The 27943-nt window shown below is 40.5% G+C and overlaps 1 protein-coding gene across 4 annotated transcripts in view; it reads right to left on the bottom strand.

Annotated features, from left to right (window-relative positions):
- GRIP1 (glutamate receptor interacting protein 1) overlaps positions 1-22350 on the bottom strand; it is a 716800-nt gene extending 694450 nt beyond the window's left edge. For 2 of the 4 annotated variants that reach the window (XM_054664158.2, XM_054664159.2), the window contains exon 1: positions 22060-22350. In XM_054664158.2, the coding sequence (XP_054520133.1) occupies positions 22060-22117 (58 nt within the window). In that variant the 5' untranslated portion in view covers positions 22118-22350. The remainder of the gene's footprint in view (positions 1-22059) is intronic. The other 2 variants (XM_016923073.4, XM_016923074.4) reach the window with 1 other exon arrangement.
- Between the last annotated feature and the right edge of the window lie 5593 nt (positions 22351-27943).

The raw sequence follows: 27943 nt of genomic DNA, 5'->3' as shown, positions 1-27943 counted from the left end.
GTTCAGCCTCAAAGTCAAAGCCAATAATTCTTCACCTCCTGCCCCTATGAAGCGGGCAGAAGCCTGTGTCATCTGAAGCAAAGGGCAGTAGCTGCTAGAGGCAGGAGGAGCCCTCCCCTCTGCCTGCCATGTGACCTCAGGAAAATCCAAAGATCTCCATGATCAAATCTCATGTGAAAAAAAAGGATTCTGATAGTACCTAATTCACGGCGATTCCCTTCCATACAAGATTCCTGACATTGCTTCAGTTCCCTAGCTGGGCTTTTTGCTCTACTAGTAACACTGACATGACTGAATTTCATGTTATTTTTAATAATTTTGAGTCCTGGATTTTAAATCTTACAGTATATTTACATAGAACATAATAATAACCTCTGATATAATCAAAACAAAACTTTCTGACCTATGTTCAACATCTTAAGCTGTTACTGAAATCTTTTCTAATTTAAAATTAAATTTAAAATATCTGTATTTTTAATTCAAACCTATTTTCAAGCACAAAGTATAAAAACAATCCCTAAACTTAAGAGAATCTATCTAAAACATTTCAAAACACAAGCCAATTACACAAAATAAATTTACATGTAAGTATGGAACATAATTAAAGTTTACTTAGAATCACAGTAGTGGGATCCTTCACTCTAGAAAATAGTGCTTCAATGGAAATTTAAATTCCCTCCTCCTACTTTAAAAGAGGAAAATGGAAAAAAGCACTATTATCCTACATAGCCATTTTTAGAACTTGAATTATATATTACTGTACTCTTTATGGCATGTAAAATGAGAAGTCGAAAGGATTTCTAGGCTACTAAATTTGCATTTACCTAATCAAACTGACATTGTGTTGGACTTTTTGATCTGTTGAGTGTAAGTTTTTATCTGTTCAATACACAATTACCATTTACTATAGAAGTGTTTTAATGAAAGCAGCGTCTTAACAGTTTTAAACATATCAGTAAAACCAAAGATGTTTTAGAAGCTCAATAAAATCACAAATTCTGGTAGTTTTAATTATATTAAATTGTCATGGTTGCTTGGATATAAGTTCCAATTTTCCTATTTAAACAGAATGTTGCAAACATATAGTAAACAATGACAATTGAGTTTAATGTTCACTTTACTAACTTAAAAAACACATTCTTATTATAGAAAATTTGAGACAGCAAAAAATAATGTTTTTTTAAAATTTATCCACAATCCAATTGCAAGATAACTTAATATTTTCATGTATTTCCTTTCAAGCTTTTTTCTGTTTTATTTCACACAGTTGAGGTCAATATATATACAATTTATCATTCCACTTTTTATACCCAAAATTTAAAGTCAGTATTTCCCATGTTATGCAAATCTTTTAAAAAATCATTTGGGGAAGAGATTTTGTCTGTTTTGTTCACTGCTGTCTCCTCAGCATCCAAATAACGCCTGCACAGTTTAGGCACTGAATTAATATTTATTGAATAATTAATAAATTCTGTAATTGATTACTGATTGCCGTTACCCCATTACCGAAGCACTGCACATTTAGGTTGCTTTCAATTTTTCACAATTATGGGCAATGCCATATTCTATCTTTGTGGAAAAGCTTTTTCAGTATTTAGGATTATTTACTTGGGATCAAGTTCCAGAAGTTGGATTACTGAGTCATGGTTTGTATAAACAATTTTTAGACATCCTATACCTATCATCAAATTGCTTTCTCCAAAGCACTACCTGTTTCAGCACACCTTGTGAAAGCACTGGACAGTCTCTTTTTTATAAAGCTTTTCTAATCACATAAGTAAAAAACAGTTATTTCATATGGTTCTATTTGTAAGTCTTTAATTGCTAATATTATTTCCCCAAATATGTATTAGACATTTACATTTGTGGTTCTTAGTCACCTGGCCATATCATTTATCAATTTATTTATTCACTCTGTATTCCCTGGGCCCACAGAACACACTGTTCTATTCCCTGCGTGCGCTTCCTCTAGTCTTATTTTGAGGAAAAAAAAAAAAAAAGGTATTCCTGTTAACTCTTTCATATAGATTTCATAATACTTGAAATTTGTTTACATACACTCAGATCACACACACACACACAAACGTGACAAGATTTTAAAAATATTGTTGCTTATAACAACATATACATTGTAGAAACATTAGGAAGTACAGATTAGGAAGAGAGAAAAGTCAGCCAAACTCTCCAAAGTTACAGATATGCACCGTTCACACTTTAGTACACGTTTGCAAATTTTGCTCTATGCATATACCTCTTTAAAAATTTTATATATGTAAACATATACATATACGCACACACACACACACATTTTTTTTTTTAGAGATGAAGTACTGCTCTGTCATGAAGGCTAGAGTGCAGTTGCTCAATCATGGCTCACTGCATCCTCGGCCTCCCAGACTTAAGCAATCCTTCCACCTCAGCTCCCAAATAGCTGGGACTAAAGGCACTGATATGGTTTAGCTGTGTCCCACTCAAATTTCATCCTGAGTTGTAACTCCCACAATTCCCATGTGTCATGGGAGAAACCCGGAGGCAGGTAATTGAATCATGGGGGTGGGTCTTTCCTGTGCTGTTCTCATGATAGTGAATAAGTCTCACGAATACCTAACAGTTTTTAAAATGAAAGTTTCCCCACACAAGTTCTCTCTTTGCCTGCCACCATCCATGTAAAACGTGACTTGCTCCTCCTTGCCTTCCACCATGATCGTGAGGCCTCCCCAGCCACGTGGAACTGTAACTCCATTAAACCTTTTTTTCTTCTTAGTCTTAGGTATGTCTTTATCAGCAGCATGAAATGGACTGACACAGACATGTACTCCCACACCTGGCTAATTTTTTTTATTTTTTGTAGAGACAGGGTCTCACTATGTTGCCCAGGCTGGTCTCAACACCTGACCTCAAGCAATCCTCCCACCTCAGCCTTACACAGTGCTAGGATTACAGACACAAGCCATTGCACTCAGAACCATGTACCATTCTTAGAACATACGTGGGATCATATATGCATACTGTTTTGTAATTGTTTTTACTTAATTCTGTTTCATAAACAATTTCTCATGTCATCAAATATCCTTCATGACATTTTTCATGCTAAGAGAATACCATAGGAGGTAAAACCATAGACTTTGAGGACAGGTCTAAGCCCAAATTTTGCCTCCAATATCTTAACTATAAGACTTAGCTTATTTTGGCACATATACACCATGGAATACTATGCAGCCATAAAAAAGAATGAGTTCATGTCCTTTGCAGGGCCATGGATGAAGCTGGAAGCCATCGTTCTCTGCAAACTAACACAGGAACAGAAAACCAAACACCGCATGTTCTCACTCACAAGTGGGAGTTGAACAATGAGAATACATGGACGCAGGGAGGGGAACTTCACACACCAGGGCCTGTCAGGAGTTGAAGGGGATGGGGAAGGAGAGCATTAGGACAAATGCCTTATGCAAATGGGGCTTAAAACCTAGATGATGGGTTGATAGGTGCAGCAAACCACCATAGCACATGTATACCTATGTTACAAACCTGCATGTTCTCCACATGTATCCCAGAACTTAAAGTACAATTAAAAAAAAAAAAAGACTTAGCTTCTTTAAGCCCTTTGCTCATTGATAAAATGAGGATAAAAATACCTATTTGAGATGAACTGTCGCTTAAATTAAGTGAAATAACATAATTTATAAAACAATTAACAGTATGGTGATAATGGATGCTTAGTATTTGACAAATTAATAAATAATTGGTAAAAAAAAGTTGTTTTGTTTTAATTGGCATTTCTTTGCATTTTTTGCGTATTTGAATTTCTTTTTTTTTTTTTTTTTTTTTTTTTTTTGGTGACTTGTCCTATGTCAAATGTTTACATCTTTTCCTGGGGTGATTTTTTCATTGCTTTGAATTCATATATGTATTCATTCATTCAGCAATGATTTACTAAAAGCTACTATGTGCTTATTTTATTATGATATTAAACTTTTGTCTTTTATGTTACAAATGTTCTTCCAAGTTTACTATTTGCCTTTTAATTTTGTTTATGGTAGGTTTTGATGTATAGAAATATTAAATCTTCATGCAACTTATCCTATTTTCTATTTTTTTATAACATGCTCAGAAATTCCTTCTTTGCCCTAAGGGGATTCTTCATTATTTGGAGTGGAAAGAAAATAAAGCCGTCTTAGGCCTGAAATGAAGAAAAACAAAATAATTGGATTGATATAGGACCAGCTTTATAAAAGGTTCATTTTACACTGTAATTCATTGTTTAAGGGCAGGCCTACCATATTCACATTTGTGTTTCCAGCAACTAGAACAGCATATGACATGTAGTAGGGCCTCAATAAATGCCGAATTTGCTCAATTGGAGAAAAAGGAGCAGAGTTGAGAGGAAAGATTTTAATTAGAATAACACTACAGAACGGCAGAGAAAACATCAAGAAAGTTCAAAATCAAACATTCTAAAGCACTGATGTTCTTCTGCTGTTGAGGGAATTATACCTGCTCTTAAGATTTTTTTCAAGTCCCAAATGTCACTACTACTCTATTTGGCAGCATTTCTCCATGCGTGTTCTGAACTACATTACCCTACAAGATGCTCCAGTAGCAAAGGTGTCCCATAACCAAATAAATGTTGCAACCTCTGCCCACTGCTTTACCCCTTTTCCTCAACTCACCCACAATCAAGAGGCACAATGAACTTTCATATAAACAAATACTGAGGAATTCTGCAGGTACCAGTTTTCACAGAACCTAAGGTCAGAGTTTGTCTGGCATGTCCAGAAAGGTAAGAGGAAACTAGGGGAATGCCAGGACCTAGTAAAAAGCTAAAATCAGTATCCTGAGACTTAGGCAGATACTGAACAAAGCATGCACTTGGGACATAGTAAAAGAACAACGGAGGAGAGACAGACCAGCAGAAGACATTCAAAGATGTTGGCAAGACTTAGGGTATATGGTGGTGTGGGCAAGAAGTAAATGTCAGCATCCTGAAAAATCATGTACCAGACACCAGGAACATAGGCAGAGCCTGAACATGAAACGGAGGGACTTGGCAGCAACATCAATCCCAACCACCAAGATCGGGGCTGGACTATAACCTGTGGGATGCCCATGGATGCTAGTCACTTGCTTCCTAGATAGGCTACTTGTTCAACATTCATCTACTAGAGGTAGGGTCAATGCACTTTGCAGAGAGATTTTTTTTAATGTCCACTATGATAGAAGAAGTTTTACATGAAGACTTGAATTAACTAGCACCATGTTCCTAATTTTTTTCAGTAATGTGTAGCACCCATGTAGATTGATACTCTGGCAAAAGATTCCGTAATCCTACTGTGACTGAGACTGAGTATCAAATGGAAGAAGCCATCAGCGAAGACCTCAATAACAAAGGAAGTTCCCCAGGAAGGGGTTCCCTGTATATTTTGTGTTGAAAGATTCAGCTGAACTGGGCTAGACAATAATACAGTGGTGTCAAAGAGGTAAAGCTAGTCATGAGTGGAATGGAAGCCAGGGAGCTCCTAATGGCTGTAAATAATGCAAGTTTCCAGTAGCAGAGGAGATCTGAGCTGGCAAAACGCATCCCGTCAGATCCCAGGTTAGGTTTGCCACAACCTCAGATCAGAAAGAAGCTTTGCTGTTTTTTGTTTGTTTGTTTTTATTCATTAGCTATTAGTTGAACTGTTGAAACAAAATCCAAGTCATCACATCTTCGCAGGTTCTCTATACTGAAAGAAAATAGTTTAGTATCTTTATTGTCTTGGTTTAACATATATTGAAAGCCTCACATTGCACAAAGCTATTCATCAAATGAAGTCACTGACAGGAAGAGCATTGGAAAATTGTGACTTAAAGAGTCTGATGTCAGGCTGAACCACATATCAGCAACAAAGCAAATGGAGGCATATTCTTTAAAATCAATCCTTTATCCAGGTATGTATTATTCTATGACACGTTTGGAGGCCTTAAGTCTGACACAGATTAGCCTAGATAAATTTCTGGGTTATATTCATAATCATTTTTTCAAATATTTTTAACAAGAAGTTATTGTGTTACCAAATATTTATTTTAGCATGAGAAACTGGCAAATGTCCCCCTCCCTCAACCATCTTCATGAGACACAGGGATCCCCAAACATCCTGGAACTCACCTTCTAAAATGACCCTCAGGTAACTGCATCATGTGTAATAACAAGAAAACCTGGACATTGTTTTGTATAGGATCTTGTAATTACTACATTATTGTCTAAATTTTACTATTCTATATATAGCTATCATTACTGGTGGCCCACTCTTGACAGGTATTTTTACAGGTAGTCTTAAAATCTTTACAACAGGCCGGGCGCAGTGACTCATGCCTGTAATCCCAGCATTTTGGGAGGCCGAGGCAGGTGGATCACAAGGTCAGGAGATGGAGACCATCCTGGCTAATACAGTGAAACCCCGTTTCTACTAAAAATACAAAAAAATTAGCCGGATGTGGTGGCAGGTGCCTGTAGTCCCAGCTACTCGGGAATAAATATCAAGACAAAGATTTTCACTACAAAACATTCCTCTACTGTTTTTCTGCTTTAAAACATCATGTGTATCCTTGGGCCGGGCGTGGTGGCTCATGCCTGTAATCACAGCACTTTGGGAGGCCGAGGCGGGTATATCACCTGAGGTCAGTAGTTCAAGACCAATATGGCAAAACCTCATCTCTACTAACAAAAAAAATACAAAAAAAATAGCCAGGAGTGGTGGTGTGTACCTGTAATCCCAGCTACTTGGGAGGCCGAGGCAGGAGAAACACTTGAACCTGGGAAGTGGAGGTTGCAGTGAGCCGAGATCGCACCACTGCACTCCAGCCTGGGAGACAGACAGAGACTCCATCTCAAAATAAATAAATAAATATAAATAAAAATTAAACAATTAAAACATTTTTAAAAATCATGTGTATCCTCAACAGAGGTATATTTTGGCAGAAATAATTTGAAAATTTAGACATTAAAAGGCAGTTTTCAAGGACCACTCTATAGATTTCCAGTGGTGAAAGAGAAATTCACTGCTTACCGGCCATCTACCTATTTGTGGCAGGAGAGGAGGTAAAGTTTATTTAGGTCCCCAATTCTTCTTCATCCACAATGGGAAGACCAGGCAAGATATGGAATATACATTGTTCCTGATTCTTCTTCCCCTGAAATCAAGATGCTTAAAGCTCAAATGTAAACCCTAAAAGCAACGGAAATCTTAAAAGTGAATACAACTATATCATCATCTGCAAATCATTTCTCTTACTCTCTTAGTAACACAACCTGAGAGATTTAATTTATTTAACAGATATTTACTAAGCACCTACTATGAGCCAAGCACTCTTCTGTGTGTTGGGGATACAACAGTAACGAAACAGATAAAAATTCCCGCTTTCAAGTGGCTTCCATTAACAATAAACAGCAGGCATATACAATACACAAATAAATGAGTAAAATATATAAGTTTGTCATGTGCGAAAAAATAAAAATAAAAACACTACAGCTGGGGGCCAGGTGCAGTGGCTCACACCTGTAATCCCAGCACTTTGGGAGGCCGAAGTGGGCAGATCATTTGAGGCCAGCAGTTCAAGACTAGCCTGGCCAAAATGGCAAAACCCCGTTTCTACTAAAAATACAAAAATTAGTCAGCCATGGTGGTGCGCACCTGTAATCCCAGGTACTCAAAAGGCTGAGACAGGAGAATTGCTTGAATCCGGGAGGTAGAGGCTGCAGTGAGCCAAGATTGCACCACTGCACTCCAGAGTGGGTGACACAGCAAGACAGTATTGAGAAAAAAAAAAAAAGTCAAACCCTATAGTACTCCAATATGTAGAAATCAGGGGCATGAGGGAAAAAACACCAACAGAGACCAAGAGGGAGTGGCCAGTAAGGAGGAGGAAAAGCAGGATAATGTGATAGACCAGAGGCCAACTGAATAAAGTACTTCCAGCAGGGGACTAATTATCTCAAATGTTGCCTACTAGTCAAGTAATATGTGATTGGAAATTGGCTACTAGGTTTACCAATGTAGAGGTTATTGGTTCTCTTCATAGGAAATAGAATAGGGCACAAAAACCTAACTGGACTAGGTTCAAGAGAGAATAACAACTACTATGGAGTTAATACAGGCAAATCTCTCCTGGAATTTTGCTATTAAGGGAAGCAGAAAACTGGAGCAGTAACTAGAAAAATTGCAGATAAAGAGAAGCCTGTTTTTAAAGTAGATGAAATAACTTCATGTTTATATGCTGGAAATAATCCAGTAGAGAAGGAGACCCTGGTCATGCTGGAGAGAGGGGAGAGTATGCTGGAGCTGCTCCTGGAGTGGGCCAGAGGGAATGGGATGTGGTGCACAAGTGGAGGGTTAACCTTGGGTAAGAGTACACCGTTAGGCTTCACAGCAGTGAAGACAGGCTATATGGCCACAGGTGAAGCAGAAGTTGTCTTCTAATTTCTTCTACTTTCTAAGTGACGTAAGAACAGGATGCTTGAAAATGACACAAGACAGGGTTGTAGTTATTGGTAATGGTAAAGTCTAGGGCAGCAGCTCTCAGACATTTTGGTCTCAGGACTGCTTTACATTGTTAAAAGTTACTGAGGACTCCCAAAAGTTTTTGGTCATGCCTCTCAATATTTAACCATATTAGAAATTAAAACAGAAAAGTTTAAAATGCAAGAATATACAAGTACAAATTCCTTTAGTGGCCTCTAAAAAACTAGTATGCACTCATAACAGAATAAAAGTCCAAAAGGCAAATAATGTTTTTATATGATTATGAGAATAGTTTTGGTCTCACAGACCTTCTGAAAGTATTTAGAGACCCCCCCAGAAGCCACTGGGCCACACTTTGAGGACAGCTGGTCTGGGGTGTGTCCACAGAAGTGAGGATCCCAGGTATAGCCAGATATAACAAGTGAATGACAAGACAACATGGAACTGAGAAACCAAGAAATTGGAAGGACAATTCGTATGAATATTGAAATCACCAAGAATGATCTGTCTAAGGGGGAGCTAAGTTTCAGTTACAGCAAGAAGGTGAGGGGGAAGTTAATGGAAGGGGCTGAGGATATAAGGGATTTTGCTGATAACAGACAATGAGTTCTTGATAGTATAGTAGAAGGGGGGATAAGGGATCCAAAAAGGAGCCATACCATGTCTATTCCAGTTACTCTTGCTGTGTAACAAATTATCCCAAAACATAGCTTCAAGAACCATTTCATTTTGCATATAAATTCCATGGTCATGAATTCAGACAGGACACAGTGAACATATCTAGCATCTATTGCATGATGTCTGGAGCCTTAGCTATGAAGACTCAAAGCTTGGGGTGGCTCAAAAACTGGGGCTTAAAATCATCTGAACGCTCATTTAACCACTTGTCTGGTGCTTGGGCTAGGAAAACTGGAAGACCAGGACTGTCAACCAGAGCACCTACACATGTCCTCTCCATGTGAACTGGCTTCCTCACAGCATTGTGGCTTCAGTGTAGTTGAAAGTATCAGAGCCACATGGTAGCTCAGGATTCCAGGAACAAGTATTCCAGCTAGCAAGGGGGAAGCTGCTTTGACTTTTGCATACCAGCCTCAGAAGTCATACAGTGTCACCTCCAGCATTTTCTACCTGTTAATCAGCCACAAGCCTGCCCAGTTCAAATGGAGGAGACATAGACACTCAAGGGGAAAACTCTCCCCCAAAATTTTGAAAGCCATATTTTAAAACCAGCCCATCATCATCTGTTCAAAAGGATCAATTTCTAAACACTGAGAGATGAAATTTATAAGAGCATTACATATGCCACTGAATAATCTTCCTGTTATGGACTGAATGGTTTTTTTGTTTTGTTTGTTTGTTTGTTTGTTTGTTTGTTTGAGATGGAGTCTCATACTGTCACCAAGGCTGGAGTGCAATGGCATGTTCTCGGCTCACTGCAACCTCTGCCTCCCGGGTTCAAGCAATTCTCCTGCCTCAATCTCCCAAGTAGCTGGTATTACAGGTGCCCAACACCACGCCTGGCTAATTTGTTTATGTTTAGTAGAGACAGGGTTTCACCATGTTGGTCAGGCTGGTTTCTTTCGAACTCCTGACCTCAAGTGATATGCCCACCTCGACCTCCCTAGGTGCTGGAATTACAGGCGTGAGCCACCGTGCCTGGCCGGACTGAATGTTTATGTGGCCCCCAAATTCATACATTGAATCCCTAACCCCCTGTGTGGTTGCGTTTGGAGATTAAAGGTCTCTAAGGAAGTAATGAGGGCTAAATGAAGTCATAAGGGTGTGCCCTGATCTGACAGGATTAGTGTCCTTATAAGAAGAGACACCAGAGAGCTTTCACTCCCCTCCCCGCTCTCTCTGCACTACACCTACCAAGAAAAGGCCATGTGAGCACACAGCAAGAAGATAGTCATCTGCAACCCAAAAGTAAAGCCCTCCAGGAAACTGGCACCTTGATAATGAATTTCTACCCACCAAGAACGTAAAAAAAAATAAACTTCTGTTGTTTAAGCATATAGTGCTTTACTGTGGAAACCTGGGAAGACTAATACACTGCCCTTCCTTCTTTTTCCAGTATGATCATTAGGGTCTGGGAGGGTAGGGGTCTGAGTAAATGCAGTTATTGAGTATAGAGCCAATGCTATTCTCATAATTTTATATTACTGTGAGCAATAACAACAACAACAACAAAACAGGGCTACCCTTTGGTGGCAGGTATCTTATATGTATATCAGCATTCAGGCTCACTAACAAAGCCAGATGAGGCGCTTTCTCAGCAGATGCAGCACTACAGGTGTCTGATTCTAGCCTGGCAAATTTTCATTCTCATAACTAAAATTATAGGGAGAAAATGTGAAATGGTAACAAAGAAACTAAACTTATATTGCCTTGTTCAAGGTTTTCATTTAATGAAAATGTGCTCTGCACATACTAGAAAATTATACATGTAAAAAGAAACACTTGAATTCATCTGTAAAATGCAATTCTAAATGCCACTTTTTTAAATCAACAATCCTGACACGAAGAGGACAATGTGAAAATCCTTATAACTATCAAAGTTTGATTTCATGAGGATATTAGTATATTCCTCTCAGTGGTTTACAATGGAATTTGTGAGTATCAGTAATAGTAGATATAAATATCAGACATCAGAAGATATGACGGAAGGAAACCATTCACAGATTATATACGAGAATAAACAAATAAATACCTATCACATTACTATGTTATTCTCTACTGTTTTATCATCATTGCTTTTTTAATGTACCAATAGGTGAAAATTACATTCAGTACCTTTCTCAAATGATGAACTGTGCCTTAAAAAGACATAAATCCTAGTAATTTGTGATGTCAAATTGTGTATCAGATATTCAATTGTCTATATTCAGACAATAAATGAAAGTGAAAAAGAAACACTTCAACAGTAAAAGGAAAAGACTTATTAATTCTAACATAAATTCACACAAGAAGTCTTGAGTATATGTAGTGATCTATTCTAAACATCTTTATTCAAAATACAAAGTACACCTTAACAACACATCAACACCTAACAGTAAATTCACACTGCAATTACACTACTGACTATGAGAAGAAATATGTCGGTTCTTTTGTTCATACGTTTGCCGATAAAATACAAAGGGCAGATTTCTAGTAAAACTATTAAGTGAGAAAAGTTTATGTGCAAGGAAGACTAGTAGAAGGTGCTGTTCAAAACTACTTGTCAGCCTCGAGCGATGTCATCTCTAAGCTGTTTAACCATTTCTATTTCTTTCTTTGCTGATGTTCAAAACATAAGAAGAGTCCACCTGGCAAAGGAATAGGATTCTTGTTTTCCCCTTTATCATACAGTCACCCTCCTTATCCCTGCCCTTTACAGTTTTAAGTTTTCAAGAAACTTAAACCACTTCAGATAGGGAACAGCAAAGAAAGAGAAAAAAGGAAAGGAGGAGCAAAAAATCAGATGTAAGTGTCTGATACTCTTCAAGGATTCAAAACTCCTTGACGAGTACAAAAGGAAAGAAGAACTAACATCTGTGTATCTTTGAGGGATTTAGAGAACATTGTGGCCAATGACCCTTATCACCTAGCATGAAGGCCCCCTATGTGGCACATGCCACATTCAACATGGCATTGGACCATAGAGTGGTAGTATCTGCAGAAGGTGACTAAGACAGGTGGAACTGAGCACACCTCCCAAGATCCCACAAACTCCATCATGATTCAGAGAAAACAGTTAAGCACTCTCTGGCTGCCAGGAGAGATACAGAAATGCTGATAGGACAAGTACCTAGAAAAGGCCTCGGTAGAAGGTCACAAACCAAAAGGATCTCACAACTAGACACAATGGTGAGGTCCAGGAAGTCCAAATGAGCTGCCAAGATGACATTCAAAGATCAAATAGGAACAGTCTCATTTCAGTGGATACCAGGGCACAACGCCCAGCCACCAAATGTGCCAAGTCCAGAGCAGTAGACACAGTGAGGGTCACACAATGAATGAAATGCCCTTCACCCAGGGCAATAAGAATACTAACCTTTCCCCTTTGCTCAAATGTCATCTTGGGAACAAAGGAAGGGAAAACCCTTGAGAAATTAGAGAACCCAAAATGATTTTTTAAACTAGAGACTAACGTGTTCTTAATTGACAAGATCTAATTTTTTCCTTTTCAGTGGGAATGGAAACTTGAAGGCAAGGTAAAAGCAGTTATGGGAAACAAATTATGTTTCATTTGTATATCTTAAAAGTAGTGTGTAAATTTGTAGGCACACATACACACACGCCCATCCTTCTGAACCATTATCTCCAACCCCAGCTATATAAGTATACTCTAAACCAGTACTATTCAAAATGTGCTCTACGGACCATGCCAGTCAAGAAACTGTTTATTACCTGCCCAAGGTTACATAAGTACTGAAAATGAGGGTGGGTGTTTAGAAATACTATAGCAATTTCACATTGCCACATCCAAGTCTGTGACTAGCGAGTTTATCTCATTGAAGAGGACAAGAACAGATGCAGTCAAACTTAGGTAGTGAGTTTCACCCAGAGCATGGTGCTATGGAACCCCATATCTGCCTGTGACAGGAAAAAAACAGCCCTTCATTACAAAGAGTGTAAGAAGAACAAATGTAGATCTGCATGTAACCTAATACCGCCACCACTTTCAGTGCTAATACTGGGTTTTGTATTTAAGATCAAGATGGTTTATAATAGACCAATGAGAATAGAGGACTTCCCATGTAAATGATGTGTTCATGCCTAGGAAAGACAAAGTGATATCAGACTGTCAAACCAAGATTCCCTAAGAATTTGACTAGAAAAAAGTGGTGTTATTACTTTCCACAACAGCAAGTACCATATTCACACTGCAAGAGGGAATTTAGTTTCAGGCAAATAATATCAAGTCATATGAAATCAATGTTGTTAATTTGCATATAACTGATTTTGGGGGTAGTTTTGTTTTTCTTTTGTAAAATCTGTTTTGGCTTTGTGGTTGTACGAGAGCTATAAGCATCAGCAGTTTACATGTAGTTATATGTTAGTACATATTTAAGTAGTATAATAAAAACAAATGATGTTGGCTGGGTGTGGTGGCTCGCATCTGTAATCCCAGCACTTTGGGAAGCCAAGGCAAGCAGATCACCTGAGGTCAGGAGTTTGAGACCAGCCTGGACAACATGGTGAAACCCCATCTGTATTAAAAATACAAAAAAATTAGTCAGGTGTGGTGGTGCACACCTGTAATCCCAGCTACTCAGGAGGCTGAGGCAGGAGAACTTCTTGAACCCAGGAGGTGGAGGTTGCAGTGAGCCAGGAACCGCACCATTGCACTCCAGCCTGGGCAACAAGAACGAAACTCTGTCTCAAAAAAAAAAAATATGTTGGCAGTGGAGAGCTGCAAGAATTTTTTCTCCCTTCAAAAGGTTCCAAACATCATTTTAATTGAGAATAATGATCTTCTGGATATTGGGTTGTCAGAAGCCTGGACTGAAAGAAGCAGATAAGTAACACCAGGGAGTGGCAGAGCCCACTCAGTATTTGAGCTGGACTTTTCCAACTGCAGCCAGAAATGAGGCTGCCTTGGATAACTGCAACATTGTATGCATTGTAACTTTGTTGCATTACTTGAGTTATTTTGTTACAAATGGGAGTCCAAAGGGGAACCTCATGTTTGAACTTCATTTTGGAAGACTACGAATTTCAATCCGTTTATGAAACACAAGTTATCCAAATAATGCCTCCATCCAGAGATGGCCTGCTAATAGGCAAATGTACCTGAAGACCCTCTGTCTTTCACCAACTTCTGGCCTTTGTGATATAGTAACGTTACATTAATAGCTTTTACCTCTAAGTATAATCCCCAAAGGTCAGTATGCCAAGAAGCATCCTTACTTTACAGATGAGAAAGCCACAGTCAAGATGGTCGGTCTATACCTAGGCCAAATAGCCAGGGAAAATGGCTAAGAGACAGAGGACTTAAACTCTGGCTTTCTGATTTTGAGTATAGTACAAGAAGTATATTAAAACTTTATTCACAGAGTACTTAGTTGTTTTCAGAAAATAATAAACTTAAAACCCTACCCAGTTGCATTACCAGGGAAGATAAATCTAAAAAATAAATACAGTACAACCGTTCCCTCTCTTTCAGCTTAAAAACTCATGTAAAATTCTAAATTAGTTTTAGGAGGTAAATGTACAGAATAATTATTTTTCCTTTAAGAGTAGGTAATATAAATTGTATATAAATAAAAGAAGAAAGCTATTGTACAATAAGCTATCATCATGGCACAGTCTGGTAGTCCATCACTTTAGTGGTTCCTTATTTTTATATTATTCTACCACATTATGTTTACTTTTTCCCCTACATTGACCGGGGGAGTGAAGCAATAAAAAAGGCAATATGTGATAGAAAAAACACCAGGCTCTGTATCAAGATACTGGGTCTCAAGACACAATTCTGATTCTAATCAGTACTTGAACCAGAGATCTACACTCTTCATGTTTCCGACATTTACCTGGTCACCAAGTCCATCTCCTGAGTAGCTGCATGGCCTGAAACAGAGCAGTAGCCTCCCACCTGCTTCACTCCCTTCCAAGTCCTTCCCTTTTCAAATGTTTCCTCCATGCTGCCAAGATGAGCTTTCTAAGACAAAAATCTGATCCTGACACTCCTCTGTTGGAAGCCTATCAATTCTTTATCGCCTGCCAGATACAATCAAACTCTTTAACCTGGCATACGAAGCCCTTTCCAATCTGGCCCTTTCTAGTCTAATGCTCCCATCCAGCTCCATTCCTCATCCCATGGGGGAAATGAATACTTATATTCTATGCTCATAAGTATGTTCATACTCTACACTCCATCCCCTTTAAGAAACCAGTCATGGTTCCCAGAATGTCTCATTTCACAATGCTTTGGAACATACCATGCTCCTTGCCTGAAATTCCTTTCCTTCTATCCCCTCCCAACTCTCTAATCTCCTCCCCTTCCTTCAAGTCTTTTAACACTTCCTCTATGCCACCTCCTCTGACAGCTGTCTTCAGAAACTTCTTTCTTCCCACCCACCCCCAGCACAATCAACCCCTCTTCTCTGCTCCCTCCGCATTAATCTGTACAAGAGTAGAGAAGCTGTCCTGGAGTTATCTGTCATAGCCCATGACTCTACAACTATACTTAGTAATCTCCTTTAAAATGGAAACCATTATTTTCTCATCCCATCATGGCACTTTGGCAGTTGGTACTCAATAAACATTTGCTAAATGTATGAAATGTGGTCTTGGGCACATTTCTCTCTCTACACTAGATTCTTTGTTTTCATGAGAGCTGGGCTAGAATACATCAAAGACCTTGGCTGCATCAAGTTCTATGTTTCAGTGTAGTTTTTCACAAAACATTAGACTTTTAAAAAATGTTTTATGAGGTTTTTAAAGAATAAAAATTATTGATTGATTGTTTCATCATCAGGATATCCTAAGGTGTTAACAGACCTATATAAACATACCATTAAAATGGTAGTTGCCATTACTGAACTCCAAACCATCTGCAAGGTACTATCATACATTCCTCCATATTTGTTAATTTCATTTAATCCTCACATGACATAGATATTTCTTGTCCTCATCTTAAAGTAGAGAAAACAAGGGCTTTAAAAAGTTAAAAAGCCCCTAGAGTTAGTAAGTGCTGGAGTGAATTTAAACCCAATGCCATCTGGACCTCAAATATCTCCTCATCAACTACTGTGCTGGCACTTAAGGAATCTATCTAGTACACAGACCATATCTTCTTTATATTGTATTCATCACGTCACTTGGTGCTTAAAGTTTAGTCACTGTTGAAATGAAAGGTGGTAAGAAATTAAATCAGGTGCTTTTAATATGCAGATACACTTGAAGAACACTAATTTTCCCATAAAGCTGATAGCACCCTTTGGCCACTGACATACCTAAATGAGTAGGCTTCTTGAATAAGAAAATTTGAATAAGTAGATTTTTTATATTTATATTTAAGAATCTTTTCAATTTCAGAAGAAATGAACTTTAATAAAAGATAAAACAAGAGATTCAAACCCAGCATTTGGCTTTGCATTTGAATTGTTCTGTTAGACATGTTACTTTGTATTACTATCATTCTTGTATTTTGTATTACTAACTACTATTATAATTTAATTGAAAATAAATGAATCAAATCCTAAATGCCTTTAATAGTTTGCCATCTGCAGCATTTAATATAACAGTTTTAAAACCCATAAGATTCAATTCTCAAATTCTTTTACTAATATCAGTTGAAATTTCTTTTTCTTCATGAACGAAACCAATCAGGTTGCTGCAGAAGAAAGTATTAACTGAAGCCTCTTTGACCACTGGGCTGTCTGTTAGGTAGCCAGAGTTCAGATTTTGGCTTTAATTAAATAAAATGTTGGCAAAGGACAAATACACAATGGCTATTAACAATACAATCATTTCCCAGTTTTTCACAGTAAGGAAGAACATTCAATTCTTGTTAATGCTTGCCTTCATGGCAAATACGCTTTGAAAAAAAAGGAAAAATATGCAATAATGGCAAGTCTTTGGTGGAAAAACTCATTCACTTAAATGAGTTACTTAAAATGTAGTCAAATAATTCAACTTAAAAATATGTTGAGGTTCCCATCCTTATTGTTAGAGTTAATTAACACATCTACCTTGCAAAAGCCTTGTCAAAAGTCCAAAATATACTGTAGAAGTGTTTTCCCAGTATACATAACTAAGAAAACTCCCTAATGAATTCCTAATGAAAGATTTGATGGCAGTTTATTAGAATTTTGTCCGAAAGGGAAAGATGTTACAATGTTAATAAAATTCTACAAACTTCACCTCAGGAAGTGTAACTTGACTTCTTTTTAAATATCTCTTTAGAAATAAATGCCCTAAGTCTTGGCTTTATAAGTTCTGGCAAATTCATTAGCTCTCTGAACCTCAGTTTCCCCATCTGACAGGGTGACGAATAATAACACTTACCTTACAGGCATGTTATAAGACTGTACCAAATAATGCACGGGAAACATCTAACACGGTGCCTGAAACAAAGCAGGCCCTAGATTTCTTTGCTTTCTTCTCTTTTCCCTACTTTGTTCCTTGGGAAAAAGTCAAATTCCAAGTTGGACTTTTTGTTAAGGAGGTTGTGGGTGGGGTCACCAGATCTCCTCGATATGGGTGATTTGGGAAATGAAACAGGCCAAGTTTGTAGTAAAGGTCTACTCCTTAAGCTCCCTGTGCTTTCTCATAGATTTTTTTTATTATTATTATACTTTAAGTTTTAGGGTACATGTGCACAATGTGCAGGTTAGTTACATATGTATACATGTGACATGCTGGTGCGCTGCACCCACTAACTCGTCATCTAGCATTAGGTATATCTCCCAATGCTGTCCCTCCCCCCTCCCCCCACCCCACAACAGTCCCCAGAGTGTGATGTTCCCCTTCCTGTGTCCATGTGTTCTCATTGTTCAATTCCCACCTATGAGTGAGAATATGCGGTGTTTGGTTTTTTGTTCTTGCGATAGTTTACTGAGAATGATGATTTCCAATTTCATCCATGTCCCTACAAAGGACATGAACTCATCATTTTTTATGGCTGCATAGTATTCTCATAGATATTTTATAAAAGCTCTTTATTTATATCTAAAGGGGTCCAAATATCCACAAAAAATAAAATTCAAAAAAAACTAGCCAGCCACGGTGGTACATGCCTGTAGTACCAGCTACTCAGGAGGCTGAGGCAGAAGGATCTCTTGAGCCCAGGAGGTAGAGGCTACGGTGTGCAGTGATTGCACCACTGCACTCCAGCCTGGGTGACAAAGTGAGACCCTGTCAAGAAATAATAATTGCTAAAACAGAAATCTAAAGAGAAGTTCTCAGTTTCATTTGTAGACCTCCAAAACTTGTAAGAAGAACAAAAAGGCAAGGGGGTGAAGTGCTATAAAAAATGCATGTGTTTTCCCCTGGTGAATGTATATGCTAATGTGAAATGCACTTAACACACCTATATAATTAGATTATATATATTTGTTAAATCTAAATATAAAAGCAAAGGAAATGAGAAAATACAAATTAATATTTTTCTCTTTTCCTCAATAATAAAAATGCCAAAAAGTATGTTTGCAGAAACAGATAATCTTTCCAAGCATTATGGTTGATTTTCTATCCTAACTACACATTATTAAACACAATAAACATTTACTAATCAAAGGCACACAAGTAAGAAGGTATGGTACCGGCAAAAGAAAAGCATCATTAATTACAGAAGCATCTATCTCTTTATACTAAGAATTTTATCAACAACTATTTTCTTATTACACATGATCAGCTAATAAGCAGATGTAAAACAATGAATACATTACTTAATTTAATTTGATTGGAAGAGATATCAAACAGGACAGTTTTCAGAAACATTTCTCTTCTCCTAAAACATTTACCCCAAAGTGTATTAAGTGGCTTCTAAATGGATTGGGTTTAGCAGATCAGGCAGAAAGTCAGGGGTAGTGGGTAGGATGGAGAAATGTGTTCTGAATTTTAATAGTATGTTAGCGTACATGGGTGAGTCTTAACATGTCATTTTGGAAGTGACTGCATTTACTGCAACAACCCATATGTTACAGTTTCTCTGCTCAGCATTGCATGCCATAGCAATAGCTTCATCTTGACACAGGCCTTCGAGATGAACCCAAGTAATGAATGGTGTGTAGATACGACATGAAATTACATAGAACAACCAAGCCTCTTTTTGTATGCGGCAATAACACAAAAGCATGTTCCCTCAATCTTTGAATTGAGATTGGCATGTTTTTCTTCTTTTTTAGGAATAAGGCTAAGATACATACTCCTTCAAATATGCGGTCCTCAAAGAAGCTAGCATCTTGTATTAATTTGCGTTACATCTCAAGAAGAGATTTTACTAAATAAAATCTACATGAAAAAAATGTTATGCTAGAGTAATCTCCATAATGGGTTTTAGAGTGTTTACATGTAGATTGGGGTTGTGGGGAATGTGGAAAGCGCAGTGGTTTAGATGAGCACAACCAACCTTAGAATTTAATAGTAAGATATTCGAAATTGACCTTTTGGTTAATGTTAATCCAAGACAAAATTTAAAATGTATTTGTTCCATGTTCATTATTTTCCTGACCAACCTGACAGTTTAATCTTTTTGTTTATATTTAAAAGAATCCAATTCAACGTTATTTGAATCACTTAGAATTTCAAGGGTCAAGGGAAACGCTTAACACAATTTGACCTGAAATACAAATAGAAAACATCTCTCATCTCTTTACACTGAAATTCATCCAAAAGGATAAGCCAAGCTCAAGCAATGTCCTCTGATATATGCATTAAAAGTCACATAGGCAGCTCAGTTTAAATATATATTATATATATATATATATATATATATATATACACACACACAAATTGAAACACAAACACCAGTCAGACAGGAAATTGTGAAAGAAACAAAACCATATATTTGTCCATTCCAAAAGAAACAGGACTTCAAAAAGAAATGCTACAACCAAACAAAAATATATACTAATTATTTAGAAAAGCATCTCTTAATTAAAGTGAGAAAGAAGAAACCTTTAAAGTGAAAAAAGGCAAAAAGTAACAAACATTTTTTGTTTTCTCCTATTGGGGGAGATAAGGCAGAACACTCAATTTCTTACTCAGATTTTTATGCTTTGGAGGAATTTCAGTCTTATCTCCACCAAGCAGATTAGACGATCATCTTTCAATGTTACCATATATTTCCAAAAGACATACAAGTACATTTCGCGACAATCCAAAAATCTACCCACTTCAGCATTCTGATGAAACTTGTTGGAAGCATGGTGATTTTTTTTTAAGCAAACTGATACATTTAATGCCAAGTACATTGTGACATTTAGTTGATAGGACAGTCACTCCATGCTTGACAGAATGCTTTCATGTAGTGCTTTTACCTGGTTATAAATTATTGGTACTGCTATTTGCAACTTTAAAGATATGATTTACTAAAGGGAGATGCAGAAGCATTCCTAAAGCAGGGGTGCCTTTTGAATGGGTAGACGTAAGGTCACCTGCCAGAAAGTGTGCTGGAAAATGAATGCACATATCTAATAAGGAAGTGCTTAAAAAGGGATGAATTCCCTGAGTCATTAAACAGGATACAAACCAAAGACAGGCTGTGCCACCTAGAGAAAAACTGGAAATTGTACATTGGTTCTTCAGCAGTAAGTGTTATTCAAAAGCTTGAAACTTTTAACATGCCCAAAAACCAAGCCACCGTCCATACCAGCTCACCAAACTGCTGCATTAAGCCCCCTTGACAACACTGCCTTCTCCACACACCAGACTGGCCGGCCTCCTCCGGCTTTCCTCGCCCACCTACCCACGCTGCGCCGCTTAACCTCAGCACCGGCTGTTTCCCACAGCCCATGAAGCCCCTGCATCCTGAAACCTATCCAGTTCTAAAGCACCTTCCTCGAAGACAGGACAGGACAGGATAGAAGAAGCAAAGGGATAAACCCTGGTGGACCTTGCCAGCCAGCGTTCCTCTGGATGCTAGCAGAGCCACCGTGCACACACCCCTGTAGCCCCATGGGGCCTGTATAGGAAATTCTGGTGCACTCAGAACATCATATCCAGGTTACCAAGCTGAACTCCCTGGCCAACCTCTGCACCATCCAAACACCATGAAATGACCTCAACAGAACTAAGCCTTGAAGGTGCAAAAGGCCTTCAACTTTCCTCTCCGCAAGTTACTTAAAAGCAAAGTGTCCAGCACACTTGTCAAGCTGAAGCACAAAAGGTCTGCAAGGCACCAGGCAGAGAGCCGCCTTTTGCAAAGAAAATAGACAGTAATTAAGAAAAGCCCGCAGTCCTGCGGTATTAAACTGACAGCGGGGACTGCGCTGGGGCATAACTCATCTCCAAGCAGTCACTCCCAGCCCCAGACCCTGATCGAGGGGACAATCTTTCCCCTCCTCTCCCCCTCTAGAGACCTGCGGCAGCGCCCCCTTGCCTCCCCTACGCTCTTCCTTCTCCTCCTCCTTCTTTATGAATCTCCAGCAACTTTGGGTTGGCAATGCCGTCGCAGCCCAGCCAGAGGCGGGGACAACGCGAGGGTGGCCGCGGGAGGTGGAGGAAAGTTTGAAAAGTCACTTAAAGCACTGCAGGAACCCCCCTCCATGCCCACCATCACCCCCCAGCACCCACCCCACAGACGGCCGCTCGGAGCTCCACGTGCGAGCGGGCCCTGCAGAAGCTGGAGTTTCCCCTACATCCTCGCCAGAAAAATCTTTCCCCAAGCGAAAAGTTCCCTGCTGCAGCACCACCCCTCTCCCCCTGCCCCCTCATCCCGCCCCCCCCCCCCCGGCAAAAATGAATCAGAGTTCGCAAGACGCCACCTGGATTCGCCCGCGGGCCCTGAGGGCGCGGCGCCCCTCCCCCGTCGGCGGGTGGACGGGTCGGGAGGGAGCCGGGGAGAGGGAGGCACCGGGCGGCCCCGGCCCGGACCCCTGCCCTCCCTCCCCGGCCCCGCCGCCTGGCTCACCTCTCTCCTGCTCCTCTGCCTGCAAGCAGATGGGGATATTCTTCTTCCAGCCGGGCATGGTGTCGCTCCCTGCGCTCGCTGTCGGGCTCGCTCTTTCTCGCTGGCTCTCTTTCTCCGGGGCTCTCCGCGCCTCCTCGCTCGTCCTCTAGGGCAGCCGCGCCGGGGCTGTTCAGCGGGGCTGGGGCGCCGAGGCGTCTCCCGGGCACATTGAGGCGGCGCCGCGCGCTCCGCGCTCCCCTCAAACTCGCCGGCGGCTCCGGGCGGCGGCGGCGGCGGCGGCCGGGCCGGGCCGGGCCGGGCCGGGCCGGGCGCCGCCGGGCAAGGCTGGGGGCTGCAGCGGCGGCTGCCGCGGTGTGGCCGGGAGGCCGGGCCGGGCCGGGGGCGGGGAGCTGGTGCAGGCCGAGAGCGGGGGGCTGCAGAGCCCCCGGGAGTGGGCGCCGGCGAGAGGAGTGGGCTGGCGCCGCCGCCTCTTTCCCCTCCTCCTGCTCCTTCTTCCTCTTCCTTGTCTCTCCGCCGCCAGCAGGTGGGACTCGGAGCCGCCGCCGCACAAAGCTCTGCCGGCGGCAGGACTGAGGCTGCGGGCTCCCCGGGCGCCTCTCGGCGGAGCCTCCCCCGAGACGCGCGCGAGGCTGAGCGGGCACGGAGGGGGCGCGCGCGCTCACACCCTCCGCGCCCCGGGCGGCCTGCGAGGCGCGCCCGGCCTGCCAGGTACCGAGCCTGGCACCGAGCCGCTGGTGCGGAGCCCACGCCCCTCCACCGCGGCCGCCACTCCCTCTCCGCCTCCCTCCCCGAGCCCAAACTGGCGGCTCCTCCGGCTTAGGCGACGACCTCGGTGGAGTAAGGGGCAGTGTCCTTCCCTCTAGTCCCTCCTCCGCGCCGCTCTCCCTACGCCCTGGCTGTCGCCCCCTCCCCCAAGTTGAGACTTGCAGCTACGGATTTGCTAACTTCGCCCTCAACTGAGGGAAATAGCAACTTTTGGGATGGTCAGCGCTGGTCCCAGGAATACGTTTCCTGGCAGGGTGGGGAGGGCGTGAATGGAGACTCTCTTTTGTTTTAAATGATGCAGGGAGACCTTGGCTGAGTGAATATGTAATCGCTGTCTTCAAGCATAGGAAGGGCTTTATGATCAGGTTTTATGATTAGTTTCTTCCCCTTGTCATAGGCTCATAGAAAATCGGTGGAAAAATGAGTCAGGTGGGAGGGAGACAGCTTTGTGATACAGCCTGGAAGATTCTGCCCAGACATGGGACTCTTGCTTGTGGTTTCAAAACGGTAATGCTAGGAGGGGCTCCTGACAGTGTTCCAGGTGACATTCGGTGACTGTCCTGTGGAGTATGACATCTGCCTCTGCCTCAAGGCTGGGGGCTGGCTAGAAAATACCTGTCTCTCCCTCCGGAGTATCTGATGTGGACCGAAGAATTTAGGGCCCCTGAGGCTGTAACTACTGGTTTGTGGTTGTTGGGGCCCAACCACTGCACTGCTATGAATGACTCGGTGTCCTGCAGTTTATTTTGGCCTCTGAAGGAACTGCAGTTTGCTCTCCCGAATTGAGGACATTGGCTCACACTGGCCTTCTCTCCCTCGCCTCTTGGAAACATAGTAATACTGCCAGAGAAATATATTAATTAGAAAAGGCTGAAAGATAGAATCTTCTTTTCCTCTGCCACTGCATAAGCGGTCTTATCGGGTGAGGACGTTTGCCTCTGCTGCTGTCCCTGGCCTGGGTGGCTGTCTGTCATTACAGAACTGCCCAGCTGCCAAAGCAAATGGCTATCTCTCCTAAGCAATGGAGAGGCTCAGGTCCAGAAGCTTCAAGGATAGAGGAACTGAAGGGCTAAATGAAGGGCAGAGTCAAACCATCCCAGGGGGTTAGCAGTAGAAATCCCGTCTGAGCTGTTCAAATCTTCTTTCCAGACTCTTTGCGAAGTAAAATCCAGAAAATCAATATGAACGTCACACCTGTCACCTTTAAATGGCCCACCCTTCATCCTAAAATGAACAAGACTCTTTGGGTACTTTACTCTGCTCCTAACCTTGTTTCAAGGTCTAGTACTGCCAATTTTATATAGAGAAAGGCATTTGCCATTGATTCCCCAAAGGGACAAGGCCAATCAGGCCATAACCAAGACATTTGATGTATGTATACAAGCAAAGACCTAGGTTTTGACAACAAAGAAATGACCACAACATTTTACAGCAGCTTATATAACATTTATATGTCCGTAGTGGGTCTAACAAGTATCGTTCTGGAAAAGCCACGCAATAAATGCCTTGTGTGGACTGAATCATACTCATACAGTTATAGTGCAATCAGCAGTACACTTGTCCTGCCAAGGTGAGTGATGGATTATAGTGCAGAGGAAGTTCCAGCTTACACCTGTTAATAGTATTTTAAGTCACATAGGCAAAATTCCTACAATGTGGTAGACTCTGGGCTAAAAGCTAAGGATACAAAAAGAAAATTATGCTCATGCCTGTAATCCCAACACTTTGGGAGGCCGAGGCGGGAGAATCACTGGAGCCCGAGAGTTTGAGATCAGCCTGAGCAACATGGCGAGATCCTATCTCTACCAAAAGAAAAAGAAAAAAAATTAATTAGCCAGGCATGGTGTGCACATCTGTGATCCCAGCTACTCGAGAGGCTGAGGTGGGAGGATCACTTGGGCCCAGTGAGCTGTGACTGTGCTACTGCATTCCAGCCTGGGCAAAAAAGCTGGATCCTGTCGGAAAAAAAGAAAAAGAAAAAGAAAGAAAAAAGAAAAGTATAGTTTAGTAGGGAAGATCAAGTTAATGCCTTCTTCTGTGTGTAAGGGTCAGATATTATTTTATGTATTATACAAGTGAGATTGGTTAAAGAACCTCTTAAGGATAGATTCGTACCCTTCCCATCACAAAATACTTATTGTCTAAACACTTGTTCACCAATATCCAATGTCTTGTGTCATCATTGTACGTACACCTAAGTTATCAACGAGGCCCTAAGTTCTCTCAAGGGGAACCATGGCTTACCTCTCTGCATCCCCAGAGCCAGGGACAGTAAGCATTCAATCAATGTTAGTTGATGGTGATGGTATTTAACCTCACTTGAGCCACACATAGCACATCACCACAGGGAAATAGCCCTTTAATGAATCCTTTTCATGATACTGTTGAGATCACTCTATAATATCAGACCAGAAAAAAGAATGAAATCACTGAACTAGAAATACCATCTGACCTAGCAATCCCATTACTGGGTATATACCCAAAGGTTTATAACTCATTCTACTGTAAAGACACATGCACACGTATGTTTATTGTGACACTATTCACAATAGAGAAGACTTGGAACCAACCCAAATGTCCATCAATAATAGACTGGATAAAGAAAATGTGGCACATATACACCATAGAATACTATGCAGCCATAAAAAAGGATGAGTTCATGTCCTTTGCAGGGAGATGGATGAAGCTGGAAACCATCATTCTCAGCAAACTATCACAAGAACAGAAAACCAAGCACCGCATGTTCTCACTCATAAGTGGGAGTTGAACAATGAGATCACATGGACATAAGGAGGGGAACACCACACACCGGGGCCTGTCGGGGGTGGGGGGCTAGGGGAGGGATAACATTAGGAGAAATACCTAATGTAGGTGACAGGTTGATGGGTGCAGCAAAACACCATGCCAAGTGTATACCTATGTGACAAAACTACATATTCTGCACATGTACCCCAGAACTTAAAGTATAAGAAAAAAAAAAAGAAAAAAAACCTTAAGTCTGAAATACTTGGTTTTATTGTCTAAAATCATCTTATGTTCAAAGCACCATTTATAAAAATCTATTCCAAGGAAATCATAGCACTATTTGGAGCTTTATGAGGAAGATATCTACCAGCCAGTAGGACATAAGATATATTTTTTCTCCTTTACTAAATTTGAAAATCAATGTCCTTTAAAGACTGAAGCTACAACTACAGCCACTGTTTATAGACATCATCTCACTTATATTAAGAATTTGTGGTCCTTATTTGAACACAAATTCTTCCTAGTTATTTGTGTAGCTTGAAAGGTTTCACAGCCTGGGTTTATAGAATTCAAAATTTAGTTTAATTTGTTTTACCTTAACCAGTGTGCATAGTCGATTATATAGGCCAAGAGATGTACTATTAAATGTGGCCTCACTTGATCTCCTTTTCCATGTAAAATTTTCAAAATAAAGGGGCAAGAAGACATAATCTCCTACTCCTAGTACTTCCTTCACCTGGTAGGAAAGAAAAGGAAAAAAAAAACCCTGTAAACTAAAAGCTTTAATTTTATTGTTTGATCATCTTTTTCAAGCTTGCATGGATACATTCAGTCTATTGAAGAGCTGAAAATGTGTGTGATCGAGAGAAAGAGCAACTTCCCTTTCATTTCCTTTGTACTCTGACAACTGAGCTTCCAATCCCCTGCTCACAGGGCTTTCATACTAACAGAGTGTTATGACTTCTTGGGACTGAATTTCATGAGTTTGAGGAGTCCCCCAGGAGAAGTAAAATCCCAGCTGTTATTCTGGATTTGCTCCAGGGCCTAAAAACATCCACAATATATTTTTTTAAATCGTGCATTGACTTTTTATGAACATACACACTGCATACTAAGCAGGCACCTGAAATTTTCAATAGTGCTACCAAAAAACAGCACTTATTTTCCATTGCATACAGTGAATTTGAAAACTATTTTAACACCTGATATGCACTCCTAGTGGGTATCTGTGGATTCACTTTTACCTGACAAATCCTCTTTCAACATTCAAAATGAAAGAAACTTCCTTGGACAGTTTATCATCTTGGGGAAAAAATAAAGAGAGGAGAAAACAAAGAGAATGAATTCAAGTTGCTTTTACTTTAAAATCTTCAGTTAGGAGAACGTAATGGGAGGAAGAGGAAACATAAGAAAAGAAGCAGCTCTAACATGGATAATTTAAGTAAGGTGTGTTTGAAAGCAAACAGCAAGTTCACCTAGGAAAAAAGTATTACAGTGTGTTTTAAAAAATGACAGTATAGGACACTGCAATTGGGGCCAGAGAGATTGTGATGATTGATTTCATGTGTCAATTTCACTGATCCAGCAGGCACCCAGATATTTGGTCAAACATTATTTTTAGTGGGTCCGTGTGGGTGTTTGGGGTAAACATATTAGTCAAATCAGTAGAGGGAGTAAAATAGATGGCCCTACCCAATGTTGGATGGGCAGTCGGTGGGCCTCATCCAATCAGTTGAAGGCCTAAGTAGAACAAAAGGGTTGACCCTCCTCCAGGTAAAAGAGAATTCCCCCTGCCTGATAGGGCCATATGCTTTATCATGCATTCAGACATGAACTGACATGTCGGCTTTTCCCGGATCTCACACCTGTTGCCTTTGGACTGGAGCTGCTCCGTTGGCACTCTTGGTTCTCAGGCCTTTGGGCTCAGACTGGAAATACAGTATCAGCTCTCCTGGGTCTTTAGCTTGCCCACTCACCCTGCAGAGCTTGAGGCTCCCTAATCATGTGGGCCAATTCCTTATAATAAATCCCTTGCATATTTATATGCATCTTATGGGTTCTGTTTCTTTGGATAACCATAATACGGAGACCTAAGCTCAAATCTTGGTTATACCACACACTAGCTCTGTGACCCTGGGCAAGTCTAACTCCATGTCACCCATGTTTGAAATGTAATGCCTACATGGAAATGCTGTGGGGAGGATTAAATGAGCTAATATAAGTAGGGCACTTAGCACAGCATCTGATGTGCAGCTAATTATAGGTAGAAAAAAATTAATACATTGTTTTAAAAGAGAAGTTATGCAGAGTAGATTCTTGGGATTCATGAGCTTCTAAAAATATGAGAACTCCCTAAACTGGTATGCAACATTTT

The sequence above is a fragment of the Pan troglodytes genome, chromosome 10 (genome assembly GCF_028858775.2).
Source record: "Pan troglodytes isolate AG18354 chromosome 10, NHGRI_mPanTro3-v2.0_pri, whole genome shotgun sequence".
Lineage (NCBI taxonomy): Eukaryota > Metazoa > Chordata > Mammalia > Primates > Hominidae > Pan > Pan troglodytes.
Note: the sequence above shows the minus strand (reverse complement) of the source record. Positions and strands in the feature narration are given on the sequence as shown.